Raw genomic sequence first — 24,717 nt, forward strand, 5'->3', positions numbered from 1 at the left:
AACTTCCCATGAACTGTTTGCTGGTTGCTGCTGGGGACTTCCTCTGGGGACACTAAAATCCTCTGGTCACTTCTGTGCTTTGTTGCATTTTGGATCTGGTATGATTTACTGGGCATCCTTCTCTACCGTCCTATCCCCGTCCTCCTCTGAGGATAAGTGTTCTTTAGGCTTTAGGAGAAGGATCAGGCTTGTCCTTGCATAGACAAGTTTTCTGATATTGATCTTGGTCCGGTTTCAAATTTTATGAATCATTTTTTAATCAACTCCAGACATTTTTTTGCCTTGTTTTAGTCCTGTTACTTATTTTTCATGAATGTCTTTAATGATATGCTTCCCCTGCCTTGAATGATATGCTTAATGTTGTGGTCATTAGGAACCATGACAGTGAAGATTTTTGTCTTTCCATATTGTCAGCTTTACTGAAACACTTCAAACAAGAAATGCTTAAAGTAAGCATAGTAATTGTCCATATTTTTCCAGAGGCAAAAGCATCAGTTTGCAGCTACTTAGACAAGATGCAGGCTTTTTATGGAAGGAAGGAGAGACATAGTTCAGACAGAACCGATGTTAATTGCAGGCTATTAGGAAATGCAGTGATGTAGTGCACAAAAAATTAACACTACATTCATAAGTAAAATAACAATCAATTAAAAGTTTAAAGTGTTTGTTAAACACTCTAAAGAGATGCAAGGCTTTGGTATCCAGCAGCAGTGAAGCTGACTAATGAGAGGGCTGAGAATTGCTGGCAGCTGGCAGCAGTGACATCAGTAAATACTCATCTCTTGTGTGGGGCCTACTTTTTTTGTGAGGTGATCTTGGTGAGGCCCATTTTGGTGTCTGAAAAGCCGTAAATAGCTTTTCTCTAAGTTTTAATGTCTTTTTTTCTTTTGTAAATCTGTTCTTTTTGTTGAGTCATTTTAAAACAACTTTGAGGTTTAATATATGTTTTCTGCTATGTCATTTTTGAAACAACTTTGGGTTATAAACATGCTTTTCTCAGTGAATATGGCATTAGAGAAATTGCCATTTGGTGAATGTCAACCATTTTCAAAGTAAACTCCGATTTTGTGTCCAGTTAGGGAGATCATACCATTCAATCAAGTTTTCTACTCTGTAGCTTTACCCACTTTTCTATTGATGACTGTATGCTTAGTGGATCTTGGAAATATTTTTGTATGCCTTATCATTTGTTAATATTTTCCATCTTTTTGTACCTCTGTTGTAATTCTGTTTTCCCATTTCATTAATTTTTTTAGCTCTTATCTCATGTATGGGTTGACAATTTTTGAATTATTTACTTTCGATTAGAATCCTGTTTAGTCTTTTTCTCTATGGATTCATGTCCTTTGATGATTTTGGTTTAATATTTTATGACCTTTTAAGCTTTGTGGGCTGGAGCGATAGCACAGTGCGTAGGGCGTTTGCCTTGCACCCAGCTGACCGGGTTCGATTCCTCCACCCCTCTCAGAGAGCCCAGCAAGCTACTGAAAGTATCTCGCCCTCACGGCAGAGCCTGGCAAGCTACCCATGACATAATCGATATACCAAAAACAGTAACAGCAAGTCTCACAATGGAGATGTTACTGGTGCCTGCTCAAGCAAATCGATGAGTAACGGAATGAGAGTGAAGCTTTGTAGAAAATAGTCACTTTTTAGTACTATAATTCTCTAGTTCTTCATTTTTGTCAATTTTTTGCTCATTGACTTACTTTATTTTTCATTTTATAATTAGGATTGTAAGACCACATTCGTCAGGACAATAGCTAAAGGAGTCCTTTGGGTGTGAGATAAGGGAATGTTCCTGAAACAGATTTAAGATTTATGTTTTTATGGTATTCCAAAAAGATTTAATAGCTTGGAACTACCCTAGTCAGCTATTAACTTGAGGTTTGTAGATGTTATTATAATGTTAAATCAAACTCCAAAAGTTTAGAAAATTAAGGATTCTCAGAGGAGATCCCTCTGCCTCTCTGATCCTGAGTCATGATTGACAATATCGCTTACTTTCTTCCCTCATTGATGAATAGATTTTATCAAGTGGGCTGTTTAATGAGAATATAAATTCTGATAGGTTTTTGTGTGATAGCTACAGTTTTAGCTAATAGCACAGGCTCAAAATCTTAGTTTCTTTTTGTTTCTTGAAACTTAAATTCTCTTATTAACCCAAAGATCTCTGCCATATTAATTTCTTTGCTTCTGGCTTTTAAATTTTTAATGCTGAGTGTTTAATTTTTGAGTCAAACTTTTAAAAAAAGTATTTAAAATAGTCAAGTAACATTATATTATACGGGTTTTAGTTGCGTATCATTGAATTCCAATGTACGTAAGCCACATTAATTTTATCAAAAAACATCCACTTCTTTCATCCAACATATGTTTTTGTCTACTTACCTATCCCTTTTCCTTCTCTGATGGTAACCAGTAATTAGGAGTATGGTTGAAAAGCTCATTAAAAAATTACCTCATGTGTTTGTTTTCTTTGTATACCATATATGAATGAAATCATACAGTAGTTATCTTTCCTTTTCTGACTTGCTTCACTAAACATGTCCTGTAGATCAATCCATGTTGTTGCAAATTGCAGAATTTTGTCTCTTATTTTAATGGCTAAATGATATTCCATTCTGATATGCTACATCTTCTTTTCTTTATTAACTATTTTTTAAAAAATTGTTTTTGAGTAATACACAGCAATGCTCAGGGGTTATTCCTGGCTCTGTAATCAGGAATCATTCCACAAGGGCTCAGGGGACCATATGGAATGCTGGGGACCAAAGCCAGGTCGACTGCATGCAAGATAAGTGCCCTATCCACTCTGGTATTATCACTCTGGGACATTTTAACCATTTTTATTGAGGTGCTGTGAATTGTAATATTGTTAAATATACTTTTTTCTTACACACGTAATTCCAATACATACCCATCACTAGAGAGTCCTCTTCCTCCAGTGATATTCCCAAAGACCCCTCCAAGCCTCTAATGGAAGTTAAGATCTGTAGACAAAACCTTTAGTTCTGATATCTTTAACCATTTGTTGTCCCCTTTACTATATTTTCCTTTTTATTTCATATATGTGGGAGAGACTTTTTTTTAAATTGTGGAGGTGATGACACCTACACATATATAAGAATGGAGCTAACCTACTGAAATTTCACAAAATTATAAATTAATTCAGTTTATTAAGTAAATTTCCTTCAAATATGAGCAATAATCTAGCTACATAGAGTATTCTTGATGAGGTGTTCATTTCATTGAAATACTAGACTCTCATTTAATAGATGTGCTGTGAATCTTATAGGGTTTCTTTTGTATATAATTCATTTTTTGATCTTTCTTCCTTTAACATTCTGTCTTTGTCTTTGACTTTTGTCATTCTGAGTACTACATATTTGCACTGGGACCCTCAGGCTTCCTAAATTTTGGTGCTTGTACCCTTAAACTTTGGGAAACTTTTTTTTCTTTTTTTCTTTTGGGTCACACCCAGTGATTCTCAGGGCTTATTCTTGGCTCTGCACTCAGGAATTACTCCTGACGGTGCTTGAGGGACCATATGGGATGCAGGGATTGAAGCCAGGTTGGCTACTTAAAAGGCAAACACCCTACCTGCTGTGCTATCACTCCAGCCCAACTTTAGGAAATTCTTATTCGTGATTTCTATAGCTGTTCTTCATTGAACTTGCTGTCCTGTTTTTTATTGCTGTTGTTTTTGAGCCACACTCAGTGATACTCAGGGATAACTCATGACTCTGCACTCAACAATTACTCCTTGTGATGCTGTGGGGCCATATGGGATGCCGGGGATCAAATCCAGGTTGGCTGTGTGCAAGGCAAGAACCCGACCCTCTGTACTAGTGCTTTTCCTCTTGAACTCATCCCATAGTCTTCTAGTCTGTTGTTCATTTCTTTTCAGTTATTAATTTGTTATTAATTTTCTGTTGTTAATTTCTTTTCCACCCCCTACCCACAAGTTCTGCTGTTTCATAGAGGGCATATAGTTTAAATTTTTGTACATATTTGATATTTATAATCAACACCATGGGTAGAACATGAACTTATTTTATTATAACTCATCAAGGAATTTCCTCCTGCCCTTTGGACTCTCCTAACCCCCAGAAACCTTTGAGTTGTTTTCCCCTACATTTTGTTTTCTCTAGAATATCATATGAATGGAATAAGGTAGCATATGACTCTAGACTTGCTTTGCTTTGCACAATGCATTTAAACTTCCATTGTCACATTATCTACCAAATCTCACCGCAGACACAGATTCCTTTCTCCCGAATTCAAGATCTTTTATTTATAACTCCCAACTGAGCAGAATCACTTACATATGCCCTTTTAAGAATCTGTGGGATAATCCCTCCTGATCTCTTTCCTTGAATTTTATCCTGCAGGTAAGAGGGAGTCATTGATTTTTCAGAAGGGAGTAACATGTTTAGTCTTGAATTGCTGGAAGATGACTGTTTCTCTGGTTTGGTAGATGGATTACAGGGAGAGTTTGAGGGTATTGAAATGAGTTTGAGAGCTACAGTAATGATCCAGCTGAGTGATGGTGAGGGCTTGTCTAATCCAGTTGAAAAAGAGAAGAGTGTAGAGCTTGTTAAAATGTGCAGAGAACTGGATTGACTGGACCTGACTGATTGGATGATGTGTGAGCTATGAGGTAATAAGACATGAACTTTGCATACTTTTGGTATTTGCCCTTCCCTTTCTCTGACATTAGATCTTCTTATGTGTTCTCTTGAAATCCCTGTTTCTGCTTCTTCCACCCCACATCTCTCCAAGTATAAGAACCAGTATAGAAATCAACTTGCTTGCTATCTAATTTAAGAGTTTTCAATGTTTGGAACTATTTGATTATTGGTTCATAGTGTATCTTATTGCTTATTTCATAAAACAAAGCAAGTATACTTTTTTTTTTGCTTTTTTGGGTCACACCTGGCGATGCACAGGGGTTACTCCTGGCTCATACGCTCAGGAATTACTCCTGGCAGTGCTTGGGGGACCATATGGGATGCTGGGAATCGAACCCGGGTTAGCCCCGTGCAAGGCAAACACCCTACCACTGTACTATTGCTCCAGCCCCAAAGCAAGTATCTTTATACTTTGTTGTTTAATATTTATGATAGTTTTTCTTTTCATCTGAGAGTAGACCCCACACCTTAAATTATTTAAATTTTTCTATATTTGAATATTTTTGTGGCATAGGGTTTTTCAACCTTGGCATGGTTGATTCTTTGGAACAAAATAATTCTTTGCTTTAAGTGCCTACTTGCATATTTTTCAGGATGATTAGTATCCTTGTTTATCCCCTCACTGAGTGTGAGAATTTCTGATGTGAGTTATAATACACTTAGAGAAAGGCCATTATTGATCATAATAAAAATAGCATATTTTAGAATTTATCCTGTTTAACAAAAAGGATTGTTTTTGTATTTTTATTAATTAAATTTGGTATAATGTTACTTGGAAAAATGGTGCAGATAGAATCCATCAGGTACAAGGATGAAAATGTAGGCAAAACCCTCCATGACATTGAAGCTAAAGGCATCTTCAAAGATGAAACACTGCTGATCAAGCAAGTGGAATCAAATGGGGCTACATAAACCTAAAAAACTTCTGCACCTTAAAAGAAGCAGTGACCAAAATACAAAGACAGCTCATGGAATGGGAAAAATTATTTACCCAAATTCATCTGATAAAGGGTTAAAATTATATAAGCACTGGTAGAAGTTTACAAGAAAAAAAACATCCAATCCCTTTAAAAAGTGGGGAGAGAAAATGAACAGAAACTTCCTCAAAGAAGAAATTCAAATGGCCAAAATGCACACAAAAAAATGCTCTAAATCACTAATCATCAGGGAGATGCAAATCAAAACAACAATGAGGTATCATCTTACACACACAGAGACTGGCACACATCCAAAAGAACAAGAGCAACCAGAGTTGGTGTGGATATGGGAAGAAGGAGACTCTGCTTCATTGTTAGTGGGAATGCCAACTTGTCCAGCCTTTTTGGAAAACAATATAGACATTCCTTAAACAACTAGAAATTGAGCTCCCATTTGATCCTGCAATATCACTTCTAGGAATATTTCCTGGGTGCCCATAATACACAGCAGAAATGTCATATGCACTTTAATGGTCACTGCAGCACTCTTCACAATAGCCAGAATCTGGAAACAACTTGAGTACCTGAGAACAGATGACTGTATAAATTCTGTATATGTACTATGGTACATATACCCAATGGAATATTATGCAGCCATTAGGAAGAATGAAATAATGAAATTTGCCTATAAATGGATGGACATGGAAAGTATCAAGGAGAAGGAAAGGTGTAAAATGACTGCATTTATTTGTGCGAGGACTGGAGTGATAGCACAGCAGGTAGGGTGTTTGCCTTGCACATGGCTGACCTGTGTTCAATTCGTCTGTCTCTCTCAGAGAGCCCAGCAAACTACCAAGAGTATCCCGCCTGCAGAGCAGAGCCTGGCAAGCTACCTGTGATGAATTTGATATGCCAAAAACAGTAACAACAAGTCTCACAATGGAGACTTTACTGGTGCCCGCTCGAGCAAATCGATGAAAAATGGGAAGACAGTGCTACAGTGCATCTCATATATATATATATATATGTATATATATATATATATATATATATGAGACAAATATCCAAAGCCAGGGTAAACAGGGTTCAGGAGGACTGGTCAATGGTTGGAAGCTTGCCACAACAGTGTGTGTGGGGCGAAGGGCAGTTAAGATAGAGAAGGGACCAACAGGACTATAATAGTTGAGAATGATTATTTTCGACAGAAACTGAGTGTTGAAGTATAAAGGGATATACCTGATAACCTTTCATGATCTGTACTGCAAACCTTACGGCCCAGAAGGAAAAAGGGAAAGAGAGACAGGGAGGGAGAGAGAGAAAAACAGAGAGAGAGAGAGGGAGGGAGAGAGAGAGAGGGAGGGAGAGAGAGAGAGAGGGAGGGATGGAGAGATAGATAGATAGATAGATAGATAGATAGATAGATAGATAGATAGATAGATAGATAGATAGATAGAGAGTGTGTGTGTGAGAGAGAGAGAGGGAGGAAAAGAAAAGTGCCTGCCATAGTGTTGGGTGGGGTGGGTGGGATGGAAACTAGGATGTTGGTGGTGGGAAAAGTACACTGATGAAGGTACAGGTATTGGAACATTATGTGACTGAAATCCAATCATAAACAACTTTGTAAATGTGTATATCACTGTGATTTAATTAAAAAAAAGTCCAGATAATTTTATTAATAGATTTTAGTAGTGGTAGAAAGTAACAAATGCATAAAGGCAAAAGTTTGTAGAAATCAATATATTTCTTTATCAAATATTTAAAATTAGGTTTTAGTTGGAAAATCTTTGACATCTTCTGAAGGCAAGTAGGAACATTTTTTTATTTTGCTTTCTTTTGGGTCACACCCAGCGATACACAGGGGTTAGTCCTGGCTCATGCACTCAGGAATTAGTCCTGGCAGTGCTCGAGGAACCATATGGGATACTGGGAATCGAACGTGGGTCGGCTGCATGCAAGGCAAACGCTCTACCCACTGTGCTATTGCTCCAGCCCCAGGAACATTTTTTTTTTTTGATGTTGGAGTACTGCTATTTATTTAGCCTTTGATTAAGCGGATTGAGCTGGATATGAACTCCACATTCACTATCACTGTCACTGTTATCCCGTAGCTCATCGATTTGCTCAAGTAGGCACTAGTAACGTCTCCATTGTGAAACTTGTTGTTACTATTTTTGGCATATCGAATGCGCCACAGATAGCTTGCCAGGCTCTGCTGTGTGGTCGAGATATTCTTGGTAGCTTGCCAGGCTTTCCGAGAGAGTCGGAGGAATCAAACCTGGGTCGGCCGCATGTAAGGCAAATGCCCTACCCGCTGTGTTATCACTCTAGCTCACATTACATATCTGTCGGGGTCCTGGCCAGACGACCCAGCAAACTGGAGTATGATCTCCCCAAGTTGCTGGACTTACTCCCTAAAGGGGAGGGAGTGGGTAGGGGAGAAGCCTCTGCCCAGGCCCTGTGCTCACCATGGGATTCCTGCCACGCCACCCCTGAGAAAGAACGTCTCAGAGCAGAGCAGGGGAGTCTGGTGGTCGAGCAGTTCTCCATTTATTGGCCCTTACACAGGGGTTTTTATACATATATTCAGGATGGGATTCTCATGTATGGCGCATTCATCCATCAGCTCAGAACAGATGTCAGCTAATGATTTGCATATTCTGCTTAGGGCCACGTTATCAGTACGGGTAGGTAGTCACAGTCACATCCCTCATCCTCAACCAGGGTGCCTGCGTGTGGGCAGTGCTGCAGCGAGCCCCTGGTTTTTGTAAACAGGGCTGGCTCTTGTTTCCAGGGGCAGGGATTTGGTCAAAGTCTCAAGCTAGCTGCTGAGACTCCCCAAAATATCTTTGAAATAGATCATTTTAAAGCTGTTCATAAACGGCTTTCAGTCATACTATGATCCAGCACCTATCCCTCTACCAGTGCACACCTCCCGCCACCAATGTCCCCTGTTCCCCACCACCATCCCCCAACTCCCCACCCTGTATCGTACCCCCAGCTTCCATCTTTGGGGTGCACTTTCCTTCTTGCTTTCTCTCTCTCTCTCTCTCCTCCTCCTCCTCCTCCTCCTCCTCCTCCTCCTCCTCCTCCTCCTCCTCCTCCTCCTCTTCCTTTTATAGATTGTGATTTGCAATACAGGTGCTAAGAGGTCATGGTGTTTGTTCAGGGCATTCAGTATTTTTAGCAGGACTATAAGGCTGGAGTAGCTTTTTAATTGGTTGGCAGCTTTGGGATGTGGATGTGACTGCTGAGGCTTCTGAAAGTACAGGGGGGTGGGAGGAGGTAGCCCATCTCGACCCCAAGAAAGCCTGGACATTTCAGTCACAAAACCCGCATACCAAATTTTTCAGCAGATTATAACTTGGTGAGGTCCATCCTGAGACGGTGGAGACAGGCCAGGGATATGGAGGCAATTTTGGATTGTGGAAGCAGGTGGCTGCTGGGGGCTCTGCTTGGGCGGGCACAGGCCAACCTGTCCCCCTCCGATTTACTCCAGTCTGTTCATCCATGTGTGGGTCCGAGATTAACTGTGGCTTTTGATCTCTTTAGAGATTTATCTATGGGTCTCTGAAATAAGACCAGTAAATGAACTTGTACAGCTGAGCCAGAGGTGGTTTGTGGGCATGGCTCCCACATACCTTTTGGCCATTTATTTCTTTTGGCCATTTATTTCTTTTGGCCATTTAATTTCTTTTTACACTTGGTCCCAATTGTTGGAGTCTGGCCAAAGGCACAGCGGCAATTTTTGGGCGTCAGAATGTCTGAAGGGACCATCAGGCTGCTGATGCACTTGCCCCACAGGTACACATTGATCTGTTGGTGGCACCAAATGTCCCAAACAGGGACATTTACATAATAACCTTGACATGAGTTTTTTGTGTTTGTGTGTCTGTGTGACCAATCTTTTTGTATTCTGCAACTTGACTATTTCTGATAATATTAATAGCACTTTATAAATTTTATTAAAGATCCCAGTTGCCTAATGGATAAGGCATTGGCCTCCTAAATTTTATTAAAGATAGTATGAATTAGGAAAAAATACCGCCTTTTATCTTCCAGTTTGGTAACTTTATATCCTTGGCATTTTGTTTTCCATTTTGAAAATAATTTTATTATATATATTTATTATATATATTTTAATTGAATCACTATGAGATAGACCATCACAAAGCTGCTCATGATTGGGTTTCAGTCATACAACATTCCTACATCCATCCCTCCACCAGTGTACATTTCCCACCACCAATGTTTCAAGTTTCACTGCCACTGCCACTACCTGCTATCATCCCCCTCCCACCCCCCTCTATAGCAGGCACCTTCTCTCTCTCTCTCTCTCTCTCTCTCTCTCTCTCTCTCTTCCCTTTTGTACATCATGTATTGCATTATATGTACTAAGAGGTCATCGTGTTTATTCAGGATGTTCAGTATTTTTATTGGGAAGGTGCTGCTGAAGTAAGTTTTTTTAACTGGGTGGTGGCTTTGGGGAGTGGATGTGACTTTTGGAGCTTCTCAAAGTACAGGGAGGTTGGGGGAGATAGAACATCCTGACCCTGAGTAAGCCTGGAGATTTCAGTCACAAAATTCCCACACACGAATTTTCAACAGGCTGTCTTGGTGAGATCCATCCTGGGACTGAGTCTGGCTGGGGGCCTGGTGGTGATTTTGGATTGTAAGAGCAAACGGCTGCCAGGTTCTCTGTATGGGCGGGCACTAGGCTAACCTGTCCCCCAACTGATGTATCCTGGTCTTTTCAGCCTTGCACGGGCTGAAATTAAAACTGTGACTTTCAATCTCTTTCAAGATGTATTTATGCCTGAAGCGAGGCTCGTAGAAGAGCTTATATGGTGGCACTGGAGTTGGTTTACATGGTGACTGCTGGTGCTTCCAGGAATCTAAAAGGTGGGGGGAGGTAGCCTGTCCCAACTCTGAGGAAACTGGGAGATTTCAGTTTCAAAAACCCTCATACCTGAATTTTCAGCAGGTTCATGTGTCAGTGAGGTCTGTCCTGAGATGCTGGAGTCCAGCCGGGACCGTGGTCGCAATTTTGGACTGTGGGAGTGAGCAGCTGCTGGGGGCTGTGCTTTGGCGGGCACTGGTCTAACCTGTCCCAGCGATTCACTGCTGCTTTTGATCTCTTTCCAGATTTATTTATGGGTCTCTGAAGCAAGGTCGATAAATGCATTTGTATGACTGAGATGGAGATGTTTTGTGTGCATGGCTCCCACATACCTAACTTTGGGTGGTTTAATTTCTTGGGAAACTTGGTCCTGAGTTTTTGGAGTCTGGCCAGAGTCACAGTGGTGATTTGAGGGTATCTGGAAGCCTGAAGGCACCATCAGGCTATGGATGCACTCCATCCACCAGTCTGCTGGTGATGCTTCCCCTCCCCTCCCCCCCCCCCCCCCCCCCGCTGCCCCAGGCTCCAGTGGCAATGGCAGCAGTGGCCCTGGCAGGAAACAGGACTGGGGCCAGGGCTACTACCATTCACAGCTTGGATGCTCTGGGTGAACAGTCACTACCAGTCTAGGGGAACCTGACCAGGGATCTTCAGACAGTTGGTACTCAGGGAGGTTTTCGTCCATAATATGGTGCAGGTAAAGCAGGCTGGTCTGGCAAATAAATGGTGGCAGGGCCACCCCTTCGGTGCCAAACTGTCAGGACTCCAGGGTGGGTACCTTGGGTGCCTCCTCAACTTAGTGACCTGCGATCCAGCGGTGGTGCCAAGTTGCTCCTGAAGAGCCCTATTTAGACACATTAAAACTCTGCTGCTGCCCCTTGGTCCAAGAGCTGACAGTTACACTGCCAACATCCCACAAGTCCCACTCTAGGATGGTGCTCCATGGTTGGCTCCCAGCTGGTTTCGTTTAATGGTGCTCTTCCTGAGACAGAATACCCAAGGGGCACCCACACTCACTCATGCAGAAATTTGATGACCCCATCGGCTGTCCAGAGTCCTGAGAGCTGCCATCCTTAGCTTTGATCATGATAAACTATCTCTGAAGGTCAGAGTTTAATCCTAGGTTGGAGCAAAATAATAAGCTTTATTTCTGTTGTATCCCGCATCATTCATTGTTTTTGGTCTTGCCATTAAAACTTAATTGGCAGTAAGTCTTAGATCCAATGAAATAAATTTGTTTCTAAGAAAACAGGGAGTTCTGGTCTAGTTGGAAATTGTAAGCTTTTAAAATAATGCTTTCATTGCCTGGGGCAATTGATGAATGGTTATTCACTAACTTATTTTTATTATCTATTTTTTGTTAGTGAATCACTGTGAGGTACAGTTACAAACTTATGAACTTTTGTGTTTGCATTTCAGTCATACAGTGATTGTTTACCATCCCTACACCAGTGCCCATTCTCCTCCACCAGTGATCCCAGTATCCCTCTCACTACTCTCACCCTATTCCCCAACACCCCACCCTGCCTGTGCGGCAGGGCATTCCCTTTTGTTCTCGCTCCTTTTGGGTGTTGTAATTTGCAATAGAGATATTGAGTGGCCTTCATGTTCAGTCCATAGTCTACTTTCAGATCTCATCTTTCAAAATCAGTGTTTAAGAATGAAATAAAGGAGCAAGTACTTACAGGGATGATTCAACAAGAACAAAAAATTCACAAATATCTGGAAAAATGTCCAACATATGATAAAATGCTAGTCTAGAGCACAATGAAAAAACATTTCTCATAAACTGGATTTAAGAAAACATAGTAAGTCTAAAAATCGAGTGATAGTAAATATATACGACTACTCAAACTTTTGTTAGATACTATAAATGAAACTATAATTTGAAACAAGTTTAGAAAATAGCTGAGCATCATCTGTTAAATCTGATAGCCTAAATATATCTTGACTCTAAAAAGCATCATATGTATGTGCACCGAAAACATGTTATACTATATCTATGCCAGCAATGTTTATGTCAGTCAAAACTAAAGAAAACACATGTCCATCTACTCTAAATATATGAATTTTGAAATGTAAGGCAGTGATCATAAATGAACTGAAGTTGCAGATTCACAGAGTGTGTTTCCCTATAAAAAGCAAAAACATATGCAACTAATATGATGCAAATCATTCAAACAGATTAACATATACATCTCTCAATGTAAATATAAATGGTAAGAATCATAAAAATATGACAAATATTATTTAAGAGGACATGATATAAACCTGAGAAGTAAGAGAACATTAAAGTTCAGCATGTTTACCTACAGAAGAATAAGATCAGGATTTGAAATAGACTCGGGATATTCTATATATCATACAACTTGGTAGACTGTAGAGATACTCAAGTTCTCAATGTGCATTTAATATTTTTTTGAAGAAAATTTCTAAAGTGCATTCTTATGGGTTCATTTTGACTACCAAAAGTAAATGCATACATTTGAAATGCCATTATATCAAGAATGATATTTTCAAAACAATTGTAATTTCTTGCCTATGAATGCCAGAATATTCACTGAAAAGTAGTAGTAAATATAAAAACAATTGAAAACACAAGGTGACTGCCAGTTTCTAGAGTCTTACTAAATAATATGCCCCTAAAAAGAGTCACAAATACAAAAAACTTCCTTGCTAACCCATTTTTCTCTACCACTCATCCAGCAAGCTAGTTTACATGGAAATAGAAGAAAAATACAATGTGGCATATCCATAGTTAAATAATTAACAATCAAACAATGTAATTTACATGCTAAAACATTATGGCAAATGAAAGGAGCCAGATCTCCAAGCAGAAAAAAAAATAGAAGATTTGGAGTAATGCTAATGAGCATGTACTCCATAGCTGTTTCCATGGTATGAGACGTTTGTTCAGAAACAAACATGCAATGAAGTCTCGATTTTATGGTCTCTGAAATCCAAAGACATCCAAATGTGACACAAGTATGAACAAAGTTGGTTAGTTGTCTCCAAAATACAGCTATCTGGAAAGCTTAGCAGATGAAGTATAATTCCCAACTTATCATATACACTGTCTCCTTGGGAATTAGCCTAATCAGCCCTGAATGGAAGCTTAACAGCTCAGCACCACAGTTGTTACTTGCCTCTCAGACTAATCTATCAAAGTATTTCCACATGTCAATGCATGGAAATCACTGTAGATACAAATCATGCAAAGTGTAATAATGAACTCCGCCTCTACTATTTACCTTTAAGAGAAAAATTGAACAATACTTATCTTCAATCCACACAGCAGGTACTAACACGCATTCTCCCTTAGGCATCTGTATTCAAGCTAATTATGACAATGTACAACAGAAACCCTCTGACTATATAATTACAATTTCAGTTAGCTGAGTTATATTTATTGAAAGATTCCTTAGTAAATGTTTACAGAATCACATCTTTAAAGCTAATCATTACCAATTGTGGGATTTCAGATATTTCACATTTTTATAACAGAATACTACCAATCTTTTTGACAAAAAATAATTGAAGAACGGATTACAATTTATTTAATTAGATCCAGAATACAGGTGTTGTAAAATAATTTTTTTTTTTAAAGAAGATATAGCAAAAGGAAGAACTCTATTTTTTAAATTCCTGGAAAGTTAGGCAGTTACATTTATTTTCCATTTAATATGCTCCAGAAGATTGTAGTAGCACCTATAAGAAATCATTTTTCATTTTACTCCCTAGATATACTCATTTCTCCATCTTCTCACTTCTCAACTTCACTTACAGGTAATTCATTTAGCAAGTGAATGGATGGGTAGTTTTAGTTAATAAAAACAACAGTACTATCTCCAGCATGAAAAACAAATCAGATTTTACGTCATTCCAGAGAAGTTAGTGAGCCCCAGCCCTGGACTGCCGCCCTGGCTGGCGGCACAAGGTTCCCCAGCACGACAGCCATTTTCTCTTCCGACCCAGGTGTGTGATGTCCCTGACGACCCTTCCGTGCCTGAGCCAAGGACTCAGACCAGGCTACTGAGCAGGGGGCGTGGCATAATCTATGGGGGCGTGGCCTCTGGTGACGTGGGCGTGGCCCCTTTTGGAGCCGGTGGCTGCTCATGCGGCCGCAGTTATTTTCTTCTAACCCAGCAATCTGTTGGTGGCTTGATGAGGTTCAGTTGTGGACCTGGGCTATTTCTCTACAGAAAGATGTCAGTGTGGTTGTGGGCAACTGGTATTTATGGTTGTGATCGTTGGGATGGGGCGATCTACCTGCCCCTATTCTGATACAGCCAAAGACTTTTCAGACAGTAAGCTGGTCCCACCTGGGAAAATTCAGCAGCTTGTCATTCTTTTCAAGAAAAACTGGGCATTTGTGTGTACTTATATATATATATATGCTTGCCTTATTTCTTTGACTAGAACTTCTAATGCAATGTTAATAAGAGTGGTGACAGTGCACATTCTTGTTTGCTTCCTGATGATGGAAAAACATTTATTCTTTCGCCATTAACTATGATGTAGCTGTGGGTTTTCACAGATGGTTTTTCAGGTTGAGCAAGATCTCTTCCATTCCTAATTTGTTTCTATTTTTCATAAAGGGCTGTTGGATTTTGACAGTTTTTTTCTATATCTACTAACATTCCTGTCTTTTTCTTGTCCTTTATTCTATTAATATAGTATATTATAGTATATTGCAATAATTTTTATTATATTGAATAAATTTTGCATTTGTGTGGGTAAATCCCACTTGGTCATGTTATGCTTTATGTTTTATATATTACATTTGGTTTATTCCTATTTTGATGATAATTTTTGTATCTGTATTCAACCTCAAGATCAACCTGAGGCCACAGATGTCCCAGGTGCTGTCCAGAGACACATACAGGTGCATGTTTGTCAGAGTGCAGATCATTACAATATGCCAGTCGACCAAGAGCGTATGTGCAGTAGACTGGGAACAACTGTAAAGGCGATTAGAGGCCACCCCAAAAGCCTCTGTCCCTCTCAGAGAGTCCGGCAAGCTACTGAGAGTATCCCGCCTGTACTGCAGAGCCTGCAGTACATATTCGTGGCATATTCGAGATGCCAAGAACAGTAACAATGATGGTCCTCATTTCCCTAATCCTGAATGAGCCCCCAGTACACCATCAGGCTACACTAGCATGAGACAGGGACGAATGGAGACATTACTGGTGCCCGCTCGAGCAAATCAATGAACAATGGGATGACTGATACAGTGATCTATATTCATTAGGGTTATTGGTTTATAATGTTAGTTTTTGTGATGTCTCTGTTTGATTTTGGTATTAGGGTAATAATACTGGTCTTATAGAATGAGATGGGAAAAGTTCTTTCCTCCTCAATATTTTGGAATAATGTGAGGATTTGGGATTAATTAAAAATAATTTTTAATAATAATGGGGTGACTAGAACTGGCTTTTCTTTGTGAGAAATTAAAAAAATTTCTGATTTCCTGGATTTCTATAGATACATTGATTTTTTAAAAAAAATTTTAGTGAATTTTGGTAGTTTATGTATTTTTAGGAAATTGTTCATTTCGTCTGTTATATGATTCATTGAAGTAGAGTCATTTAGTTTTCTTTTACTTTTTCATTTCTGTAAAATGGGTAGAAATGTTATTATTTTCATAACTTTTAAAAAATATTTTTAGTATGTTCTTAGTGTAGTTGAAGGTTAGTAAATTATTAACTCTTAGATTATCTGCTTTCATTTCCATTTACTACTTATGCATACTTAAATTTCAGTTTCCCTTCATTTTTTGTGTCTGTTTTTTATTCTTTGTGCTGATTGAACTTTATCTAATGTTATTTGTTTATTTGTTTGTTTGTTTGTTTATTTTTGGTTTAGGGGCCATACCCAGCAGTGCTAAGGGTTTTCTCCTGATTCTGCATTTAGGGATCACTCCTGGCAGGATTGGGGGACCAGAAGGGATATCCAAGATCACACTTGGGGCAGCTCTGTGCAAACCAAGTGCCCTACTTGCTGTAGTATCTCTCTGGCTCTGCTTTAATTTTAAATTCTTTTTTTTCTCTAGTTCAAATTCATTTTTGAGTTCTTTTAGAATTGCTTTGATTATTATGCTTGACATCTTTATGATTTTTAATTTTTAAAGACAATATCTGTCTGAATATATATGTATAATTGCTACAACTATTCCCTGTGTTACTTTCTAACAATAATTTCCTTTATTTTTTTGAGCAAATTATAATAGCTGATTAAAAGTCTTTATCTGTTAAATTTGGCACTGTCTTCTTTTATAGGTGGTATCTGTTGCCTGCTTTTAAAAAAGAATCATAGAGTTTGAATGCCTACCTTTAATAATAATAATAATAAATTATATTATTATAATATATTATTATATTATTATAATAATATATTATTATAATATAATATATTATTATTATTATTATTAGGTTAGAAAGGATGTTAGAGCTTATTGAATTTTTTCACATTGGTTTGGTACTTCCAAACCAACGTGGAAAATATTGGTACTCAGAGGCTGCAGTGTTGGGATGTTAATTTTGGGTAGGATCCTAGCCTCTATGATACTGTCAGCCTCTGTTTATTTCTGACAAACTCTGTTTATTTCTTAATAATTGCTTATTTATTTTCACTGTGATTGGGATATAAATAACTCCTTCATCTGACCAGTTAGAATTGGGAATCTAATTAGATCCTTAGTTGAAGTCAGTTTTGAGTCTAGTATTTACTCTGACTCAAGGTGTCTTCTTTAGCTTTTCCGCATGTTGTCTGATAAACCGGTTGGCCTCTGCTTGCATGTAGCTACCAGTGTATTCTTAATTGTGTACAATAAAAATCTCCATTTCTTTGGAGAATGTGGTTAGGCTTCAACTTCACTCTGTTCCAGATAAGGAGAATTCCTCTGGGGAGTTTTTCACAGCTCTGTGGCCCAGAGCCGCCTCACACCCCATGTGTGAACTCACTGCTCTGCTTGAAGTCCAGGTGTTGATGCCTTGCCTCGAGGGTCTTGGAGGGGAGACACCTACAACCTGAGCAGAGTGCAGCATGAGGGCAGTAGATGACTTTACTCTTTTTGTTTCACCTCTGCCCCTATGTGTGATCTGGAAGAAAGATTACCAGGCCCCAGTGTTCATACCCTGTCATGCCTGAGCAGATCACCCAGTGAAGACCAGGTAGAGGAAAGGAATCACCAAACTTTTGGACACAATTGACGGTCACTTATGTAATATGAAGGGAGAGAGGAAAGCTGACACTCAGAGCTTTCTCTTTGGGTCCTAGGGGTCAGGAAGCCCAGTTTGTTTTGGAGCCACACCTTGCTGTGACCAGGGCTTACTCCTGGCCCTGTGCTCAGGGATTACTCCTGGCAGGGATCAGGGAATGACATGGATTCTGGGGTTCATATCCAGATTAGTTATGTACAAGACATGCATCTTTCCTGCCGTACTATCCTTTAGTCTTCAGAAAGCCCAATCTTTCTATACATATCTATTCTGTTTTTATTTTTTTTAATTTTATTTTGCTTTTTTTGCTACACTCTGGTTCTCAGGGGCTATTTTTTTGGGGGGAGGTTTCGGTCATGCCCATCGATGCACAGGGGTTACTCCTGGCTTTTGCACTCAGAAATTACTCTGGGCGGTGCTCAGGGGACCATATGGGATGCTGGGAATCGAACCCAGGTCGGCCGTGTGCAAGGCAAATGCCCTACCTTCTGTTCTATTGCTCTAGCTCCTCAGGGGCTATTCTTGAATTGGTGCTTGACATTACTTTTTGGCTGGGTGCTTGGGGGTCCATACAGTTCTGGGGATTGAATCCAGGCCTCCTGCAAAGAATGTGCTCTGACTGTTGAGCTATTTCTCCTTGCAGACCCCCTCCTTCTTTCTATTTCGAATGAAACCAATCACACTGGGCATTAATGGAAGAAACAGATCCTGGTTCCAGTACCACAAGCTTCCTATTTTTACCAAAATGCAGAAGATATTTTTGAGTAATGTTTTTTAAAATTTCTTAATTTGCTAAATGCCCCTAGGACAATTTTCAAAGACTTTAAATATTTGGTTTTTAAATAATTTTCACTCGTTGTTTTGCTGAGGAGAATGTCTGCAGAGCTCCTTTTGCTGATATTTGGATATTTCATCTTCTCATATATAGCAAAGACTATAAAACAAAGCTCCTGGAAGTGTGGCCGCCTTTGTGGCTGCACAACCTCTTATACCCTAGTTCTCCCCCTTGGAGTATCTGGCAAGGTACCTAGAGCAACCTGCCCGCACAGCAGAGCCTGACAAACTCTCCATGGTATATTCGATATGCCAAATACAGTAACAATGATGGGTCTCATTCTCCTTACCCTGAAAGATCCTCCAATGTGGCACCACTGGGAAAATTGAGTTAGTAGAGGCTGCTAAAATCTCAGGGCTAGGATGAGTAGAGATGTTACTGGCACCCGCTCAAGCAAATCAATGATCAGCAGGATGACAGTGATACAGTGATACAGTGATGTTATATATAGCACATAAACACACACACACACACACATATATACACTTTATGGTCTGGAAAGGAATATCAGTAGTACCTCTAAGTATTTGCAATAGGAACTTAATTATTTCCTTAGATCTATATTTATATATGTGCTAGGTATTTGTGTCTTGCCTATTTTATTTTTTTACACTTTTGATAGGAGTTGGACATGCTTCTTACCTCCCTTTCTTTTTTCACTTGGAGATCAGTGACTTTCTTTCATTCTTGACTATTTCCTTAGTATTTTTCACCCTTATCCCTAGGTTGTAAGTTTCTACTTGCAACACTAAAAATGGTGATATGTGTGTAAATTCTTTACCTGGTTCACACATCAACTTTGTTTTCCAGCCAGCATCTTGGTTTTTATAAACTAGTTTCTAATCTGTCTTGCTCCAGTGCTGTTCTCCTTATGACTATATTTGTTTTGGTTATGCATTAGTTTCATGTGCGGTAATTCTTATGTAACAATGATGTAGAAGATAGGATGTTTTGGTGTCAATATAAGAGTTACTTAACTTCTTAATGCAACTTCACTAAGGCTGTCTAGTAATGACCTATATTACATTATAAGAAGTTTCAATTAACAATAAAGTGAATAACTATGATATGAAGGGATCTCTTTTAAGTTTAGATGACTATATTAGTGAGATAGTATTTATCAGTACCAATTGACAACTGCATTGAGTATCTTGCCTGAGGAATCATTGAAATGAGCCTATGTTGAAGGGAACTATTTTTCCCAGGAACCAGTGCTGTAATATGATGAGACTGGTTTTGATGTGGAATAATAAATTATGATCTAAAATGTTTTCATGTATTTTCTTGAGATGAGTGAAAACTGGTATCTGCATTCAAAATGACATACAAAGTTTAGAATTTTATTTTAAAAGGTTCTCTATGTGAAATGTCTTTGCTTTTCTATTCTGCAGGCATCAGGAGCTATTCGACCTCTTGTATCTACTGTCATCAGTCCATCTGCAGATGGTATTTTGGACCATTCACTGGAACGTGCCAGACACAGAGCAAGTGAAATGCCACAGGCATTTCTGTTTGATGTGATCTATGAAGCGTATCGGCAGGTGAGAGCCATGGCTTTTAGAATGGCAGCTGCTGTATTGGGGTGTCCTAATACTTCCTCATTTGAAGATTTGGTGAAATTTGCTGGACTTGGCATATGTTTTTGTTATTGTTAAAAATTGATTACTGTCAAGTAATATGAATTCCCACGTAGATCAGAAATGAAAGAGACACAGGCAGAGTCTAGTAGAATCCATATGCAGTTCTCCCTCTTTGTTATATACCAAATGTCACTAAAAACACATCCTCCTAACAGCAGTAAAAATGCTGGACGGGGTATGTGGTGGGAAGTCCAGCACAAACTCAGTGTTCAAGGTACTGACTGAGGTTCATCAGATACACATCCTTGGTAGCACATATAAAAATTCCAGATTCCCAGAAGGAAAGCAGATGTTCAGCTGTTTAAAGCCAAACTATTTATGAAAACAGTCTAGGCACAGTGAATCACCACGATCAGTTAACTGTTCCCTGGGAACAGTCTCAGCGTCAGTTTCCCAGATGCTGGCCAAGGACCCACCTGGTAAGAAGGTCTTTATAAGACAAAAGTCTCAGACCTGCTATGTAAATGTTCTGCAGAGCTGTTTAGCTGTTTTCAAATTAAAATTTTAAAGATAAGTCACTTTAAAGTATCAAGAAATTCTTTTCTGTTTAGATTTTACTGGACTGCCTTTGTTTAAAAAAACATTTCTATACCTGTATAAATTTTACTGAAATTCATTTGCTTAATTATTAATAGGCAGTTACTAAATGTTAGATATTAGACTTGTTAGCTACTTCCATTGAATGAGTGTGATAAGTTATAGTACCTAAACCAGTGCTTGGCTAATGTTAGGCAAACAATAATTAGTCAGAATAGGAGAACTTTTTTGGAATATGAGATTTGGATAACAGGAATATTGACATTTATTCTGGGAATGCTGGTGGAGGGAAGTTGACTCTGGTGACAGGATTGGTGATGGAACATTCTATATCATAAACCCAGCTCTGAATAGCTTTGTAATTCACGGTGCTTTAATAAGATAAAATTTTCGAAGAAAAAAAATCAAAGAATGCCTCTCATTTTAGATATGGGGTTATCACATTCATTAAATTGTGAGTCAGTTATCCTGACAACCAGTTTTCTCTTTAAAATCAGATTATCTAAAGGGCTTGGGAGATGGCTTCGAATATTGAAGTATTAGCTATGCTAACTGGAGGCCTGGGTTTGTTCCTTCAGTACCACCAAGAGTGATCTTCAACACCAAGCTAGGAGTAGACCCCTCACACTGCCAGATATGGCCCCTAAACAAATAAACAACAAAAAAGGGATCATGTGTGCTTGAATACATTTTACTAGAATGGTCTATCATGAGTTTTAAAAAAGTATTTAAACCTTTAATTTACCCATGTGTGTTGTTTTCTTAAAGTAATGCATTTAGAACACAGGAATTCACTGTATTTAGCTATTTTTTATACAGATGTTAAACTATTTGAGTTGAGTTTTATTTGGTATTTTTCCATAGGGGACACACCTCCTGGCACTGGGGGTCATTTATGCCAGTAATTGAATTCAGGTTCTTGTACATGTGAGGCATCTCCCCTGCTACTTGAGTTCTCTCCCCAGCACCCCCAAACTTTAAGTTTCTTATTCAGCTAAGCCATTTAGTTGCCTTAGTCTTGCCGAGTTAGACTACATCTAATTTAATTCCTAAAATTAATGAAAAAGTGTTTTCATACTGTATTGCCATTTATATTAGTACTGTAGCACTGTCGTCCCGTTGTCCATCGATTTGCTTGAGTGGGCACCAGTAACGTCTCCATTGTGAGACTTGTTGTTACTGGTTTTGGCATAGCAAATACGCCACTGGAAGCTTGCCAGGCTTTGCAGTGAGGGGAGATACTCTCGGTAGCTTGCTGGGCTCTCCGAGAGGGAAGGAGGAATCAAATCCAGGTTGGCCGCATGCAAAGCAAACACCCTACCTGCTGTGCTATACCTCCAGTCCAAAACAATTAATATATATGCAATAGGTATATTTTAGAAGGAATTTGAAGTTGAATATAAGAAATACTATGTAATAATCTACGGACTTTTAAACAGAGAATCCTTGCCCCACTGAAAAGATAACTGGCATCTAGACATAGAGAGACTCAATCTTTTTTCTAGCCCCAATACAAAGAGCAGCTCATAGAAGAGATAATGACTAAACAGGTGGGGTGGCTAGAAGAGGAGGTCTGGAAGGAACACAGGGGCAAATTCCATAGACCTTAGCTCTCCCTATGCTGTAGAGGTGAAGTTTCTGTATATATTTCACCCGCTATATCCATCACCATTGTAATCATGGGACCCAAACTACAACAATTTATGCTAAAAAGGAAACCGCCAATTTGGGGGTGGTGGTGGTAGAAGGGATAGAGGATGTACCAGATAACAAGTAGTTATTTGTGACCTACAAGTTATTTGTAACCTACTGCTGGAGTGATAGTACAGCGGGCAGGGCATTTCCCTTGCACATGGCCGACCCAGGTTCGATTCCTTTATCCCTCTTGGAGAGCCCGGCAAGCTACCGAGAGTATCTCACCTGCATGGCAGAGCCTGGCAAGCTTCTCGTGACATATCCGATATGCCAAAAACAGTAACAAGTCTCACAATGGAGACGTTACTGATGCCCGCTAGAGCAAATTAATGAACAGTGCGACTACAGTGCTACAGTGCTACAGGTTGTGGAAGGGAATCTGGAATAAGAAGTGAAAGATAGAGACAGGGAGTGAGGAAACTGGAGCTGAGAACATTATGTGTATGAAAACCCATTGCAAACAACCATGTAAATCACAGTGTTCAAATTAAAAAAAAAATTTTAAGGCCTCAAGGTATACTATCTATAGAGTTGATAGTCCCAATTCCCTCATCCACAAAAAAAATGAGTAACCCAGGACAAGGGTGATAGCCTCAGCTCCCCTTATCTTCAGGTGAAAGACTCTCCTAACCCCACACCCCTGTAAAGATCAGCATGACACTTTTGAATTGACTTTTTTTTAAAAAAAATTTTTATTGAATCACCATGTGGAAAGTTACAAAGCTTTCAGGCTTAAGTCTCATTTATACAATGCTGAAACACCCATCCCTTTACCAGTGCACATATTCCACCACCAGGAACTCCAGTATACCTTCCCCGCCACTCCGCCCCCCACTCCCCACCTGTATAGCTGATAAATTTCACTTTACTTTTCTCTTTACTTTGATTACATTCAATATTTCAACAAAAAACTCACTATTATTGATTGGAGTTCCCCCTCTCCCCCAAAGTCAGAACTGTTGTAAAGGAAGCATTTGATAATTTGTTTTCCATTGCTGACAATGAAGAGATATGAGGTCTCGGCCATGCGGTTTTGGATTTCTGTATTTTAGTAACTAAGTCCAGGGAAATTTCTGCCAGAAATTGCATCACTGCAAGCTTGTACCTCCCTTTTGTGGTCGTCATAAGATGGCGGCTGGGGCTCAGGTCACAGTCTAGAGACATTTCTGCAAGAAGCTGCTGGTGCCCAAAGTAGTTTAGCTGGTCTACGGAGCCATGTCCATGCAGCAGTGGAGAGTTGAATTGACTTTTAAACAATGGAAAATAGGTAGAAACTGAATTCCAGAGACAGCTCACACTTTCAATTAAGTATTCCACACCTTTCATGCACAGGCTCCCCCTCACCCCCAGTCCCTCCTGTTTATCTCAGAAGGGAATAAATGCTAGGTTCACTACTCTCATTCTTTTGGATTGTGTTTTTTTTTTTCCCTTTCTTTTCTTTCATTAAACACATTTGGTGCTTGGAGACTACTGGAACATTCATATATTCTTTTTACATTTCTCTCCAAGAGCATCCTTTTACCCCAGCAATATCTTCTATAGTATCTTCTGTAGTTCTTATTGTAGTATAGCATTAATTTCTAATTCATTGAGGTAAATGGTCTCCCAGTGTGGGCCCCAGATGAGCAGCACCAGCAAGCTTAAGGACTTGTGAAAATGCAGGTTATGGTTCTTCACTTAAGACCTTCTTCGTTAGAAACTCAGAGTGGAGCCTAGACAATTTTATGTGATCCTGACATGAAGTGTGGGAATCATCATTTTAAAGTGACTGTTCCATATGGGAAAAAAGGAGACGTTTTGATTTATAAAGACATGCAAGAGAATTTGTGTAAAATATTTATCTGGTCTCTTTCTATATATTTATGTATACACACATTTTGTTTTAGAAAACTAAGAAAAAACATACTAAACATTCATGTGTTCATGTAAAGAAAGCTAAAGTTTGGATCAGAGTGATAATATGATATTTGCCTTGCACACAGCAGACATGAATTTGATCTCCAGCATGACATATGGTCCCACACACCCCACCAGTAGTGATCCCTGAGCACTGAGCCAGGAGTGAGCCCTGAGCTTACAACCAGGTATAACACACCCCCCACCCCCCAAATAATAAACAAAAATAGAAAGCTAAAGTAGGGCCCAAGAGATTGCTTAAAGAGCTGGAACACATACTTTGCATACTTTAGAGCCCCAGATTTGATTCCATTTACTGTATGGCCCCCTGAGCACCACTAGGAGTGACTGCTGAGCACCAAACGAGGAATAATTCTATGTTG

At 39.2% G+C, this 24,717-nt stretch overlaps 1 protein-coding gene across 3 annotated transcripts in view; it reads left to right on the plus strand.

Moving 5' to 3' along the window:
• Positions 1–24,717, plus strand: part of CRPPA (CDP-L-ribitol pyrophosphorylase A) — a 291,157-nt gene that overhangs the window by 26,970 nt on the left and 239,470 nt on the right. For all 3 annotated transcript variants that reach the window (XM_055137285.1, XM_055137286.1, XM_055137287.1), the window contains exon 3: positions 19,958–20,107. In XM_055137285.1, coding sequence (XP_054993260.1) covers positions 19,958–20,107 — 150 coding nt within the window. The remainder of the gene's footprint in view (positions 1–19,957; positions 20,108–24,717) is intronic.

Source organism: Sorex araneus, chromosome 1 (assembly GCF_027595985.1).
Source record: "Sorex araneus isolate mSorAra2 chromosome 1, mSorAra2.pri, whole genome shotgun sequence".
NCBI classification, from domain to species: Eukaryota; Metazoa; Chordata; class Mammalia; order Eulipotyphla; family Soricidae; genus Sorex; species Sorex araneus.